At 34.4% G+C, this 15830-nt stretch overlaps 1 protein-coding gene across 1 annotated transcript in view; it reads left to right on the top strand.

Moving 5' to 3' along the window:
* LOC145690925 (uncharacterized) overlaps nt 1-14164 on the top strand; it is a 28163-nt gene extending 13999 nt beyond the window's left edge. Inside the window, exon 2 of the mRNA XM_081766372.1 lies at nt 5513-14164. Within this exon, the coding sequence (XP_081622498.1) occupies nt 5513-6608 (1096 nt within the window). The 3' untranslated portion in view covers nt 6609-14164. The remainder of the gene's footprint in view (nt 1-5512) is intronic.
* Nucleotides 14165-15830: the final 1666 nt, after the last annotated feature.

The raw sequence follows: 15830 nt of genomic DNA, 5'->3' as shown, positions 1-15830 counted from the left end.
TCTAAGAGATGAAAATAAATGCAGTGAAAATGAATATAATAATATTCATCATGCAGAGACAGAGAAACCATGGACAGAACAACGAAATTTAAAGTCATAAGCATAAACAATCTGCGTTTCCCTCCTGCTCCATGTTTCTGTCTTGGGTTTTCTCTACCCTTATGGAATAAATCTCTTTTCGTAGCAATAGCTACATAATTCCCTCAAAAACAAACTCTAATACCAAATTTTGAATCGAACGCAGAACATTTCGACAGAGTCTCACACGCTGTTCCAGTAGGTGCACAATCTATGGTGTGTGTTTAAATAAGCCATGAAACTTCACACTGCCATAAATTTGCCCCGGTTCCATCTGCAGTTTGAATTTTATTTACGGTCTTTAAACGTCTATAGATTTACATTTGGCTTCAGAGAAAAGCATTCGATCTGTAGTTCAAGATCAGGTGAAACTTAATCCACAATCATCACAAATTAGTGTTGCAGCTACATTTATGTGGAACTAATCGAGGATTTGTATTGAGAAAAGCTAAAATATCCGAGCTGGAAGCATTTAAAATGTGGTATTGGCCCGCAATGCTGGACCGAAAGGAAAAGGAATGAACAAGGACTAAAGCTAATGAAGGACGATAGATCGTGAAAGTAATAGGAAAAAGAAGAATCAGCGTGCTTGGCTATCTTATTCGGCACTCCGATTGGATAGGGAAATGTAATAATAATAGCATAAAGAGGAAGACCAGGATTCAATATATAAACTGTTACGCAGAAGGGTCCTTATCAAGGTTTAAATCTGATTTCCCAAGAGAGTGAAAAGATTCAAAATTTCAATGTTGCCTACCAACCTATGGTTGGGGTGAACAAGAAGAAATCGAGGATTTAGAGTTTTGTTTCCTAAATTTGCGATATGAGCACTAGTTCTTTAAGGAGGATTAAAAAAGTGATTTCATAAATCTATAAGGCCAGCCCTAACTCTTGAACTAATGTGTTCTTACCAATAATCTGTGCGTGAATGACATCTCGTGGCTTTGTTAGATAAAATACGAGCAGTGAAAATATAACTTCAAAAATGCTAATTGCAAGCTTTCACATAAATACGACGATACGGTGTCGTGTTATTCTATGAAAAAACCCGCGTTTAAATTTCGGCGGTACAAGTTATTTTTTACTCTCAAACTACATTCTTATCTTAATTTATATATATATATATATATATATATATATATATATATATATATATATATATGCATTTCTAGTGGATTGTCTTAAATTCTGTTGACCAGTGTTTGGTGGATGCTAGATTTGGTCAAATATCTTCACACTTCGCTTTCTTTCTTTAGACTGCGTGGATTATTTCTGTGCCCGGAATGTGGTCTTTGCGGGGTTATGCCGTGTCTACTACGGATATTTTTTACTTACTAATTTATGACATCTTGATTTAATTTTGCCTTTTTACACGGCAAATAAAATGGACAAACCAATACTTGCAAGGTTGACTCGGTGGTCAGATGGCTAAAGTGTTGACGTCTGGAATAAATGGTCGCGGGTTCAAGTCACATCAGGTGAAACATTTTTCTTTCTAAACATGTCTCTATATGTATATTATTATTTCTTTTCCTGCATTTCTCGTATGTTATCTTAGATTGTGTTCATAGATTAGGGTAAGTTAAATCGGATTCCATTATATATGATTACACTTTTGTATCTTTTCTTCAAAATGGATTTCTATGTGTTCATATTTCTTGATAATTATTTATTTATTTCAAATTTAATGGTCGTGGATTAGCAGTGATTAGGTAAGAATGTGTTCGCAAAAAATACAGAACGATGTCATAACACATTTTTTTTTACATCAATGTTTAATTTTTTTTTTACTCAGAAAGTTACTGCCAGTGTGTGTTATGGAGCTAAACTTTTACTCAGTGTTGGTGCTGAAGCCTCAGTTTACTGAAAATAATCGCTCTGTCAAATCACGTATTTGACCACTCATTATGTGTCAGCAGGTTTTTAAAAATGTCCTATGGATTTTTATCCTGATATAAATAAAATTATCTGTGTTAAAATTGTATTCGTTTTATTTGTACACAAACACTTTTACACTACATTTTAGAACAGGCGTACCAAATCAAGAACAAATTGAGAAAAGAATAATTTTCTCATCTATCTCACCTTCAATTAAACTTATTTGTCACAAATCCAGGGTATCGATTTATATCCCTTTCCCCTCGGACTATTTCTTTAAAAATATTCAAAAGGAAACAAACAAAGAAACTTGTTTTTCTAATCTATTATGATCTAGTAATCCTCATTGATATGATCTAGTTTTTTTTAAATAGTAGCTTTGGACAAAATTAACCTGCACAATTGTGCATGTTCGGCCGATATGGTATATACCTGCACAATTGTGTAGGTGCAGGCTGAAAGGGTTAAAGAATGTTACCAACACGCAGCAAAAAGACTGCTAAATTTTTAGTAACTTACTTATCGAGAGATGAAGGAAAAGAAAGTTTACATCGTTATATGTATAGTTAACATTTTCAGTAGTAAGAAATCATATATTTTTAGAGAATGAGGCCGATATTTCTACGATAGGCGGGTCACGTCGCTTGTGTTAGTAATACGCATGGGAGCTGCAAAATTCTTCTGAAACATTATGTCAAAAACGATAAGATAATATTTTAGAGTAAGATACTCTAAGAATAGGTGATAATAATCCAAGTTAACATGGTTTAATGTAGGATAATGTCCAGTTGTGAATTTAAATTTATGAGGTATGGGACTTAGGCATTGATTAATAGTGGCTGAATGAGTTTCGTATATTCCCAAATGTATACTAAAGTTTAAGGTCAGGTATATATTTTATTTTCTTGGGCTTCTAAATTTGCTGCTAAAATTGCACAGTGAAAATTATGAAAATTTCAAATGAACGTCACGTTTGTTCCACATAATTAACTCATTCGGCCGTTACTCCTAACTTCGCGAACGTGTGCACAGTATGTTGTACCGGCTTGTAACCAGCGAAACACACACCTGATCACACCTGACCTCTACAACAGAATGTGCAGAAAACCAATGCTTAACTTCAATTTTGAGATTTCGAGGATCGTTCAGTAAATAAAACCTTGAGGAAACTTACGCTTATTGTCCCTAGTTCAAAATTTGTGGAGGATCGTGATTTTAATTCTTACTTTAATGAGATGTGGGCCGGTTTCAAGACGCATTTCTGTATATAAACTTTCACGTTGGCACGTTTAAAGACAATGTAAATAAAATGTATAATTTCTTCGAAATGTGTTTTTGAAGTCGGGAGAAGTTTTTTTTTAAAAAAAAACGTTATTTTAATTGCGAATTATCTTTTTGAAGTTTTTACATTGTAAGGGTTTATGAATGTCCAGTGTTCTTAGGCATATCCTCTTACGTAATATTTATTCCGTCAAATTTGTGTTTAAAAAAGTCATATTATATATAATGCCCTCAAGCTACCTAGACATACTTAGCGAAGAGTGTCCATAAGTTTTGTCCCGTCAGTATTGTATTGTAGTAACGCTTAAATGAAACTGGTAATATAAATATAAATTATTGAGGAAGAAATAGCGATTGTATAATGCTCCATATCAGTAAAGAAGCACGTTTGGAAAGAATATAGGCGTTATTTCAAAGAAAAATGATGAAAATATTTTGTTTCCCAGTAAATAATTCTCACGTCGTATACTACAAGCTTTTTTTACTGTTTTTGACGTTACACGTGTTAAAACAACTAAAGACGTCTATAAGAGGATTTCAAGTTATATGGGTTTACAGCTTATTTCACAACATCCGCTTCAAACGTAGCTTTTTAAAAATATGCTAGCAAAAATGTGATGACTTAACTGCATCAAGCAATGCGTAATAGAGATCTATATATTATATTTAACTGTATATCATGGTAAATTTATATATTAAGAAATTTACGGAAATTGCCCGTTTTGACCTCGTCGGGCGTAGGTCACTTGCTCGCTGGTATTGAGTAAAGATTTTGTAGGACAGATTTCACCTCCCTTACATAATCCACTCGTCAGATGCTCTCTTTTTCCCGGAAAGTTTAAATCTCTTTTCTTACTCGTAAGATCTTCATTTTAGTGACACTAACGTAAGAAAGAAATTTTCTGGCTGAGATACAGGTGCTAGCTTCACTGTAAAATCTAATTTCACTCAGATCACCCATTTCCTTAGCTAATACCGGATTAGCTGGATGTCAAGTTTGTACTGAGATATAATATGCAGATTGTTCATGCTTTCCCTCTTGAATGTTGTATTTCCCAAATCACTGATGCAAGTAACAGCTTTTTAAAACTAAAGAGCTAGTGGGCAACTGTCCTGTCTCTAACGAGTATGACTCGTCAGATTATGATTTTTGACGTACAAATATAATCCTTTTTCGGCCCTTATGATTCCCATTTCAATGAATTTAACATGTTAAAATGCCACTTAATTGTAGACACTCAACATATTTAAAAAAAAATTTCAAACAGTTCAGCCTGCTGTCTCTTATAATGTCATGGAAAACATATTTCTTCCATTTTTCGGTATTCTGATTTTAGCATTTATCTTCACATGCCCCTTTTTACTTTTAACGTATGAAAACAATAATGACTAAAGTGTTTCACATTCCTAATAATACTCGAGGAACACTGTTTATAGAAAATCCTGTAACAACTAGATTACAAACCCAGTAGAGAATTTTGATTTCTCCTAATAGCATGACACCAGGTTATAAGAAATTTAAATTCTATGTTTTGAGCACAAACGTACAGGCATTAGTAATAATCTAAGGGTGACGAAGGTCCAAATGCTTGTCCACAATCCCTTAACGTGAAATTCAGGAGTCTTGATATGTATTTCAAAAAAATAGATAAAGATTACAAGAAATTGAAAACTCTCTGCTTTTCAAATGTATTCATTTCATAATTGGGCTTAAATGTGTATCAGATGTAACCACGTAGCTATATATTAATAGACGCAAAGATTGTAGTACGTACTAAAATTTACTTTGTCACAGCTAGAGATTTTATACTGATTGAAATGACGATTTTTTTTTTTTTTTTTTTTTGAAAAATTTAACAGTTGTACTTTTCCTTTGCTTCTTGGTCGTCATAGTAACAGTATTTTGTAGCTCCAATTGAAACAAATTCTCGCTATTGTTAAATTTTCTGATCCAAATATTTTTAGCAACAACGGATCTCAATTTTTACTTATAATAATAAAATGTTTATTCAACATAGCACAAAATAGGTATGTTCGTTGTTACTTGAGTTAACTCTGATATCGTATGTACAAATAATTGTACAAATTGACATTAAAAGCAAACTATGTGCTCCTATTTTTAGAATAGAGAGATGTGGAATCACCTTGTGAGTTGTTGGTTACATATTCCTACAAAATTTCATGCTAATGGAACAGAAATATGAGATTCAAAGAATTATTTCATTTTTTGTGGTTACCTTCATTCACACTACCTTATTTATTGAATTTGTTACAGGTGCTATAGCGAATTTGCTCTTCACAGAGAAGCGAATACCTTTATTGCTTTAAGAGAAACCTTTTCTTATTCCGATGAGAAATCTCCAAAGCAGTCTGGTAATGGATTTAATCGATCAGCTTTCTCAAGACATATGCTAACACATAAAAGTGAAAATCATCTCACGTACGGAAAGAGCAATAAACGCTATAGTCAAAGATCAACATTGTCAAGCGAAAAATTAGTACATACAGGTGAGGAATCCCACATCTGCGGAGAGTGTGGAATGTTATTTAGTGTACGTTCAAATTTTGTTATACACATGTTAACACATACACAACAAAAAACTCTCACATGTGAAGAGTGTGGACGTGCATTTCATAAACGTTCGAGGTTGGCTAGACACATATTAATCCATACAGGAGAAAAACTTCATAAATGCCAAGAGTGTGGAAAGGGATTTATCCAACGTCATCATTTGGCTGCACACATGTACATCCACACAGGGGAAAAACATAACACATGCCAAGAGTGTGGAAAATCATTTTATCAACGTTCTAATTTGGCTAAACACATGTTAATCCATACAGGTGAGAAACCTCACATATGCCAAATGTGTGGAAAGGCATTCAATCAACGTTCTAATTTGGCTCTACACATGTCAATCCACAAAGGGGAAAAACCTAGCACATGCCAAGAGTGTGGGAAGGCATTTAATCGACGTTCTAATTTGGCTACACACATGTTAATCCATACAGGAGATAAACCTCACACATGCGGACAGTGTGGAAAGGCATTTAATCAACGTTCTAATTTGGCTACACACATGAAAATCCATACAGGAAATAAAACTCACGCATGCGAAGAGTGTGGCAAGATATTTAGTCGACGATCTCATTTGCCTAGACACATGTTAATCCATACAGGAGATAATCCTCACACATGCCTACAGTGTGGAAAGGGATTTAATCAACGTCCTCATTTGGCTACACACATGATAATCCATACAGGAGATAAAACTTACACATGCGAAGTGTGTGGCCGGATATTTAGTCGACGATCTAATTTGGCTAGACATATGTTAATCCACACAGGGAAAAAACTTCACACATGCTAACATTGTGGAAGGGATTTAACCAACGTCACCATTTGGCTGCACACATGTTCATCCACACAGGGGGAAAACATAACAAATGCCAAGAGTGTGGAAAAGCATTTTATCAAAGTTCTAATTTGGCTAAACATACGTTAATCCATACGGGAGAGAAGTCCTCTACATGCGAAGAGTGTGGAAAGGGATTTAGTTGACGTTCAACTTTGGCTTAACATATGTTTATCCGCACATGGGAAAAACAACACATTTGCCACGAGTGTAGAAAGGCATTTAATCAACGTTCTAATTTGGCTAAACACATGTTAATGCATACAGGATATAAACATTACACATGCGAACAGTGTGGAAACGGATTTAGTCGACGTTCAACTTTTGCTACATATATGTTAGTCCCTACAAGATAAAAATATCATACGTGACAAGAATTTGGGTGGGGGTGTAGTGATGGTAATGACATTGCAAAAAGCACGTTGGTACATACAGGTGAAATCCCGCATCTACAGAGAGTGCGCAATACAGATTGGTAAACTTTCGAATTTAGCTACGCACATGTTAGTCCACACGGGCGAGAAATCTCACGCATTTCCAGACTGTGGAAAGCAATTTACTAGACGTTCAGCCAGAAAAATGCACATATTGACTAACAAAACTGAGAAATTCAACATCTGTAATGAGTGTGGAAATGTGTTTAGTGTGAGCTCAAACTTGAACACACACACATGTTATTCCGCACAGGGGAAATTGCTCATAAATTATAAGAATGTTGTAAGCAGTTTTGTGTACCCTCAAACATTATTTCGCAATTGTTATTCTACACTGCAGAAAATTCTCACAAATGCCAACAGTGTGGAATGGGATGTAGTGTATTGTCAAGTTTTGCTGCAGACATATTAGTCCACACTGAGCAAAAATCTCCCGCATACGATAAGTGTCGAAAGGGATATAGTCTACTTTCATGTTTAGCTACACATATGTCAATTCATACAACAGAAGTCTCACACGTACCAAGAATGCGGAGTAGGATTTAGTCAACGTTCTAATCTTACAAAACACGTTAACATTAGTGATGGTTAAATTCCCGGGAAGATACCCAAAAATTGGAATTTTCCGGGAATTTATGTACACTTCTCCAAAATATAATTGCACGCTTCATTTTTTCTAACTCCCTTAATATTGTAATTTTGGCAACAACGCACTCTGAGCTGCATGAAGGGAAGGAACTAAAAACAACTACTTCTGAACAGGATTTGTTGTTTGAAATTCTCACGATACTTCTAGTTCAAACAGTATCTTAGCATTAATGCAGCAAACATTTTCCTTTTTTAAAAAGAAAACACTTACCGAATAAACGAAGATCTTTAAAACAATGTTAGTTAAGGAATTGGTTCTTCATCAACGCAACTGAAGGAGCGCTCTCTAGTTGTTCCGAAGGCCATGTATGTCAAGTAGAATATTTTTGTGTTGGTGCAAAGTCTGGAACCTGGTTCGAATCAAACTCGATGCCTTTAAGTTTTCAGTTATTCTACCCACACATTTTTATAGTATATATATTACAGTGAGGTAATATACAGCTTTCAATTCTATCCAAAAATAAGGTGTACAGCGGTAAAACCTTTTCTGTATATCTCAAATATGATTTCTCAGTGCAAATCACTTCTTGCATCGATCCATAAGATTTTCGTAAACCTGAAAAAAAAATATGGAGTTCTAGTATCCAGAATATCAATATCAGATCTAATAACTCCTTCATCACTACCTGAACGCAGCTTTTGTTATTATTATTAATATTATACGCTGCTCAGACGTGAGAGACCCGTGTTCGGATCGCGACGGGAGCTAATGTAGCTTGGGGCCTATGTTAAGCTGTAGGATCACAGCTCATATAGCCTCGCTGCTCAAAGAGACACTAAACTCAACATCAAATATATATATATATATATTATACGCGCCTTTAGTGTGAGAAACCCGGGTTTGATTCCCGGCGGAGCTCATGTGATTTGGGGCCTACATTAAGCTCAAGCTTTACTTCTTATATAGCCTCAGTGATAAAAAGGGCACTAAACTCAGAATCTATTATTATTATTATACGTATCTTTGTTGCGGGAGACCAGGGTCCCATTCCCGGCGGGAGTTGACATCGTTCGGAGCCTAGGTTAGGTTGTAGCTTTGCTTCTCATATAGCCTCACTGCTGGAAATTGCGCTAAACTCAAAATCTGTTATTATTATTATTATTATTATTATTATTATTATTATTATTATTATATAATAAGTAAGAAATAGAAAAAAACGTTTTAGGGTACTAAATTTGAATAGATTTTTTATTTCTTCGCAGTATGGACTTTATTTGTTATCTTAGTATATCAGAACCATTTTAGATAGGTATTCACGACGATCTGATATTTTTTTCACTTAAAAGTTTTAATAGTTGTCAATAGTATCACCGCTTGCTTGAGTCAGTTGCATCGCACAAGAATGCACTTAGTCACATCACACTTTCGCCATCACCTTAATGAAAATTCTCACTTAGTATTTTACGAAAGGAGATGAGGTGTGTTCTCTCTTTTCAAATGGGTTTTGTTTCAGGTTCAAAATAGTAAATGTAAGCCATACATAGAATTATATTTTTTTTTTTAAACCTGGTTGTATCCTCTCTTTAAAGATAAATGGTGTGCTCAAAAATGAGATCTCTTTTACATTTTCGTATAGAAAAACTGGTCTGAAGAGAAATGAAAATTTGTTGAGGCCATATCTTCAAATGCTAAAGTAATGTTACTCTACCATTTGCAAGATGTTAAAAACACTTGGCTCACCCGTTGTTTGGCTTCTACAGTATTAGATTTTACTTTTTGGACTTTGTTATTTTAAGAAATATATCCTTCACAATGATAATCGCATATCTGTAATAAACGCGCTTTAACTTCTGGCTTGTTAAGATTAATATTCCTCTTGAACACCTATTTTACATGACCTATAGTTTACGGTGAAATCCACGCCACCGTAATAAGCTTTCTACTCTCTCACTTTAAATGAAACGTGACACACGAGCCCCGCACTCCTTCTTATATAATAACAGGTACAGTTTTCGACTGGTTCTTTTCTAATTTTAGTGCTTTAATAATACGACTGTTCTAAAAAGAAATCATTTTGTTATTAAGACGGTGAAATACACATCTACTCTAAGTTTAGAGTAACGTTGGAAACGGTTGTTCTAATCGCTGTAATGCGTTTGCAAAGTTGCATAACATCCACCGGTTTTAACTAGGTCAAAACCTTAGACTACCAGAAGTACGTAAAAATTATTGTTCAAGAGTCATGTTTTCATAATTTGGCGTCATATTATCAGTCTGAGATAGAAGATGAATCCTAAGGACAATATAAAAAAGCATGACAAAGGTATCCTAGTGAAGAGATTGTGTTTCTTTACGTTTCTCTGCAAGGTAATAGTCATTTTATTCCGAATATTACGTTGATATTCTTCTCGGATAGGAAAGAATTATTTACCTATCTAGAATTTGACTTTGTAGTGATTTTCATGGTGGTTCTCTGACTTTCCCTGATGGCAGAAAATTTTGCTGTATTGAACAGTTGAAATATTTTGCCCAAAGATAACAGGTCTATTTGTAAGAAATATTTAACGTCTGGCTTTATACATAAATGATTGTCACTTCTCTGTCGTAAGGCATCTACGAATCTTTTATTTTAACGTACTTTATGCCTCACCGTAACAAAAAAAGAAAGAAGGAAAAGAGAAACAGTTATAAACGACATGTCTTTCGTGGTGTAATTTAAAATTTCAAGTGTCACCTCCTTCAGTAAAGTATTTTTTTTTTTAAATTAAGAACTGTTTCCCATAGGTTCATACATTATTTCAGTCCCTTTGTCGCTTATTTTCTTCTATAGCATGATTGAAAGAATATGATTTGCTCTGGAGCAAAGTAGCAAGCAATCTCATTCTTCTATTGTATTAGTTATGCCTAATATTTTGTTAATCTTAGCAATATTACCAATGTCGTTTTTTGTTTCCATGGCTCACACCTGATTTGTTATGCTTTCCCTGTTAGTATTATCGACGAGAAGTAGAGGAATTAAAGATTTCAATTCATTTCATGGCTCGATATGATCTTTTGAGAACTTTTTAACTTGGCTTGCCAATTGAGTTGTCTGTGAGCGCCTATGGAAGCTCTCCTTTCACCTCACAACAACTCTACCTCTTATGTAGGTAGAACTGCTTATCCCGCTCCTCTCTGTGGAAGAGTGTAGCTTCTAGGAAGTCTGGTAAATCTTTACCGAGTTTCTCCTTTCCTCTCTATAATTTCTTCACTGCTATGTCTTTAGATTAAGCACCTTCGGTGCATCACACCCCGTTCCATTCGCGTGGAAGGTAACGTCGTTCGGATTGCACATTCACGTTCAACTGTAACTACACTTCCCTTTGTTGCCTTGGTGTTTTAAGGAGCGCTGAACTTATTTCCCAACAACTAACCAAACTTACTCTTTACAATATCATATCTACTTGTATTTGCTCTAAAGGAATCGATTACGAGGTACGAAAGAAAATTATGCTGACAAATTAAATAAATTGAAATTAAGTCAGAAAAGGCAAATATAGCACTGGACATTGGTATTGTTTCTGGAACATTTTACCTTAATTTTGACTAGTTTCCACAAGCCTTGATAAGTTATCAATGTGTGGATGAACCACGTATTCAGTAAGTTGACATAGACATGAAATTTCTACCGGACGCTTGTGTTCTATAGGCTATTGGGTAATATATTTGCTCCAGATAGTTATAATTATATAGTGGCATTAAAAACACCTAATCCTGAGTTTAAAATGTAATAACTGGAACGACCTAAGTACTTACTAGTATTTTCTTACAATATTTGTTGGGGACCTTCGAAAGAGTTCTGGTACCTCCAGAGAGTAATGTCAAGTGGCGTTAAATGCGCTAGAGTTGAGTACAAAAAGCAGTTTCCGGTAAAGAGAGTTTGATTCATACGGGCAAGAAGTCAGTTCTTTTTGTCGAAATGCACTTTGCAACAAAATCTATGATAGATTGCTCCGTGTTGTTTAGCAGACATTTTGTGTTATATTTGTTACACAGCAAACAATTCAGTTTGGTATAATTTGTCGATTTCGCGAAATAGGTAATTTTTGTAGATACGCTTTTTGGGGTTTCGGTAATTTTAATGAGCTTTAGTTCATATGAAATTTATTAGTTTAATTTAAATTAATCAAAGACTTCCATTCCTTAAGAGAGTCAAATACTTTCGACATATAGCCCTACATTGGGACTAAAATTTCGGCTAGACTTCTTAGTTATAAGGTAGGCTTACTAGTCGAAAAGACTACCCACATATCTCTCTCTGAAAAGCCTCTTATTCTTCGTACAAGACTACTTTTTTCTTCAACTTCCTCAGTATTGTGAATTAAAAAAACTTCAAACTTTTCTGCGTTGGGACATCATTTAATATTTCCGTAACAGGGTGATTGTAACTTAATTTTCCGCTAAAATCAGAAAATCCTTATCTTAGGTCTTTGCAATCTGTAAATTAATATGCTGCGAAAATCATGTGATCAGCTAAGTTCATTGAATTAAAATAAAACCTTTTAACTACATCTTTAATTTAAACTTGTGATTCATCTTCAAATCAGTGAAGTCCCAGTTAAGTTTCGATCATTAGTTGTATCTGCTTCATAAATCTGTTTCTTGAATTCATGGCATTTTATGGAAATAGAAAGTAAAATATCCAAGTTAATGACGAGTGAATATGATTTACTCGTTTATTTTAACGTCAAGTGTGCAGTATTTTAAACAACAAATGTTACTGTTTTGCTGCCCTTAATGGAGACATCTTTCTTTCTTAATCACTTTCCTGAATAACAAAGCAATTAATATTATACGTACATTTAACTCAGTTAATAAAAGGCAAAATGAAAAATAATGGATTAATTCTTTCCAAGCTGATTAATCATATTTATCTAAAACTGGAAGATTTATATGCTTCCTAAATGAATCTTACCACCACAGTCTTGACAGTGTAGTACGACATTTACTTGTTTTCAGCGTATGGTTAATGCAACTGTACACAAGTCTAATGGTAATTTTAGTGGTCAGATCACAATAGCCGAAAAATTGATATTGTCCAACAAATAATTCCCTTTCAAATAACAAGATATTTTATTTGCGAAATTTGAACAATATTCATTTAGTTTGATTTCTTTGGGCCATATAAACTAATACGTATTTAATTGTGGGGCAAATTATGCATCTGCAACAAATGTATATCGTGTTCTGCGTAAGTCAAAATCAATGTGAACCATGAATCTATGATGATTACGGACCCTAAGGGAATCTGGAATTTATTCAATAAATTCAGGAAAGATTTCTCTCATTTACCTTTTAATTTCACATGTGCATGACATCATTTGAAAGTTTGGTACTAGCTGAGGTGTTTGACGTATGAATCATGAATCTAAGGTAATTAAAAGCAAGCAAGATTAAAGAAAACAAACAAATAGTTATGAGATGTGCTAGAAAACACACATCAAGAAAAATATCAAAATATAAGTTCACCTGTTAAAAAAGTAAAGGGATTCTATTACCTAGAAAGAAAAAAAAGCAATGACAGGTGCAAAAAAGGTGCAAGATCCAGTATAGCTCAGGTAAATAAGGCATTCGGAGAACAGAAGTTTCTAACCAGAAGCATCAGCACAAAACTGAAGAAAATTCTAACGAAAGCATAAGTGTGGGGCGTGACATCGTATTGATCTGACACGGAATGTACTTCAACCTGAATCCAGAAAGTGGCTTTGGCGTATATATTTCCTGAAAGCTTGGCTCAAGGTAAGATCAAAACCGGTTACCAAAATTGGGGAAGTCTCAAGCACTCTGCTTGAGGGCAGAACGTTACAAATTTTTATTAACACCTTTAAGCGTGTCTTAAAGTCCGTTGCAACCCCGAAAAATCTGAAACGGCGAGACAGATACGGAAACAGAGAAATATATCTTTGACCATTTCAAAAGTACAACGTATCAAAGTAAAATAAATTGTCCCAGACAGGGTCCAACTCAAAATTTTTAAACGGAAAGGGGGTCAACTTTCATATCATATGAAAGTTGGTGTTAAACAAAAGAAAATAAATCAAGTCGCTACTCTTACGATGAGCCTGTGCAAAATAGCGGTGGGTCAAAATATCAACATAATCTTCATTGAAAAGTGTGGCCACTCGTATGAATCTGAAACGCTGCAATAAGTGTAGAAAGAAAAGCACGGATATGTCATTATTTCAAAATTATGAGGATTCAAAGTTTAAAAAAAATGTTGAAATAGGAAGGGGACACACTCAAAATGTTGAAATAGGAAGGGCTTCAATTTGAGTATCGTATGAAAACTTACGTTAAGTGAAAGAAGACGAAACAAGTATCGGTCTATTCCCTCCTATTAATCTGAAACGGTGAGACAGGTGTAAAAACAAAACAAACAAACTAGAATGTACATATCAAGGGAAAAAAGAAATATCCCAGTTACAATTGCTGGATCCCAGACGGGGTCCCACTCAAAAGTTTCAAGTGCCAAGGGGGTAAATAAGCACATGATGTGAAAGTTCGTGTTAAATGATACAGAATTGGACTGTCAATAAGCATTGCAAACTGACACGAGTCATATCCTTTGATACATTCTAGTTTTTGTTTTGTTTTGTTTTGTTTTTGCACCTGTCTCACCGTTTCAGATTAATAGGAGTAGCACTAGACATATTTTTATCAAGAGTCGAGGCTTGTTTCCTCTTCTTTCACTTAAATAAGCTTTCGTACGATACTCAACTTGAACCCCTTTCCATTTCAACGTTTTGAGTTGGACCCCGTCTGGAACCCGGCGAGGGACACTGGAACATTTGTTTCTTACTTTGAATCATTATACTTTTGAAATAATGACATATCCGTATTTTTCTCTCTACACCTATTTCACCGTTTCAGATTCCTACGAGTGGCATAGACTTTGCAATGAAGATTGTGTTGATATTTTACTCACCGCTATTTTGCACAGGCTTATTGTAGATAGTCGCGACTTCATTTATCTTCTTCTATGTAACATCAACTTTCATACGATATGCAAGTGAACCCGCTTTCCATTTAAAAAAAATGAGTTGGACCCCGTCTGGGACCCTGCGGGGGGCTCTAGTATAATTTACTTTAGTTTGATACATTGCACTTTTGAAATGATGAAAGAGATATTTTTCTGTTTTCATATTTGTCCCACGGTTTCAGATTTTCCGGAGTTGCAACGGGCTTTATGTACACGCTTAAAGTTGTTAACAAAAATGAGTAACGTGCTGTCCTCAAGCGGAATGCTTGAGACCTCCCCAATTTTAGTAACCGGTTTTGATCTTACCTTGAGCCAAGCTTTCAGGAAATATATACATCACCCCCACTTTGTGGGTTCAGGTTCAAGTACATCCCGTGTGAGACTTGGGCATTAGGAAAATAGAAAAAAACGGTTGATATACAAGAATGATAAAGGTGGATTAACAAAGTACTAAATGAGAGAGCATTGAAAATATTAGGAGGAAAATGTAATGTATTGAAGAATATTTCGGAAAGACGAGTTATGATGACTGTACACATTATGAAATATGGAGGAATCTCATTAGTTTATTTATTAATTTATTTATGCTTTCAAGAGAATAAATAACTCCAATTAAAGAAGGCTTACAAATATTGCTTTCACAAATTAGACATATGTCAATAACCAATACAATAAAATAATGTACATGTTAAAAGACACACAATAATAGTTACTTGCATAGTAAAAACAATAAGACAATAAATTTGAAAATAATACCAACCAATGGCAAGAAGTAATTAAATCAATTGCTACATACATACAAAAATCTGCCATCCAGTAATCTAATATTCGTGTAGGAGAACTCATATTTCATTAATAATATTATGTTAACATTGACGAGTGCCAAATAGTTCTGACAATGAAATTTAACAAAGATACTAATATGATATTCATACTTAGCCATTTGCATTTTTAATTATAGATTTTATGATTTTTTATAAATGTTGTAAAGGGAACTCCTAAATCCAGAACTGGATTTTTTGCCAATAGGTCATTATATAATTTGCACAAACGTACTAAAGGACAGGTCTTGAATTTTCCAGTTCTGGGAGTATTATATTTAAATAAATTTCTATTCCTGTTTCTAATTCCAACAG

This window comes from Thermobia domestica, chromosome 7 (genome assembly GCF_964235325.1).
Source record: "Thermobia domestica chromosome 7, izTheDome1.hap1.1, whole genome shotgun sequence".
In the NCBI taxonomy this organism is placed as follows: domain Eukaryota; kingdom Metazoa; phylum Arthropoda; class Insecta; order Zygentoma; family Lepismatidae; genus Thermobia; species Thermobia domestica.
This window is presented reverse-complemented; position numbering and strand designations above follow the sequence as displayed.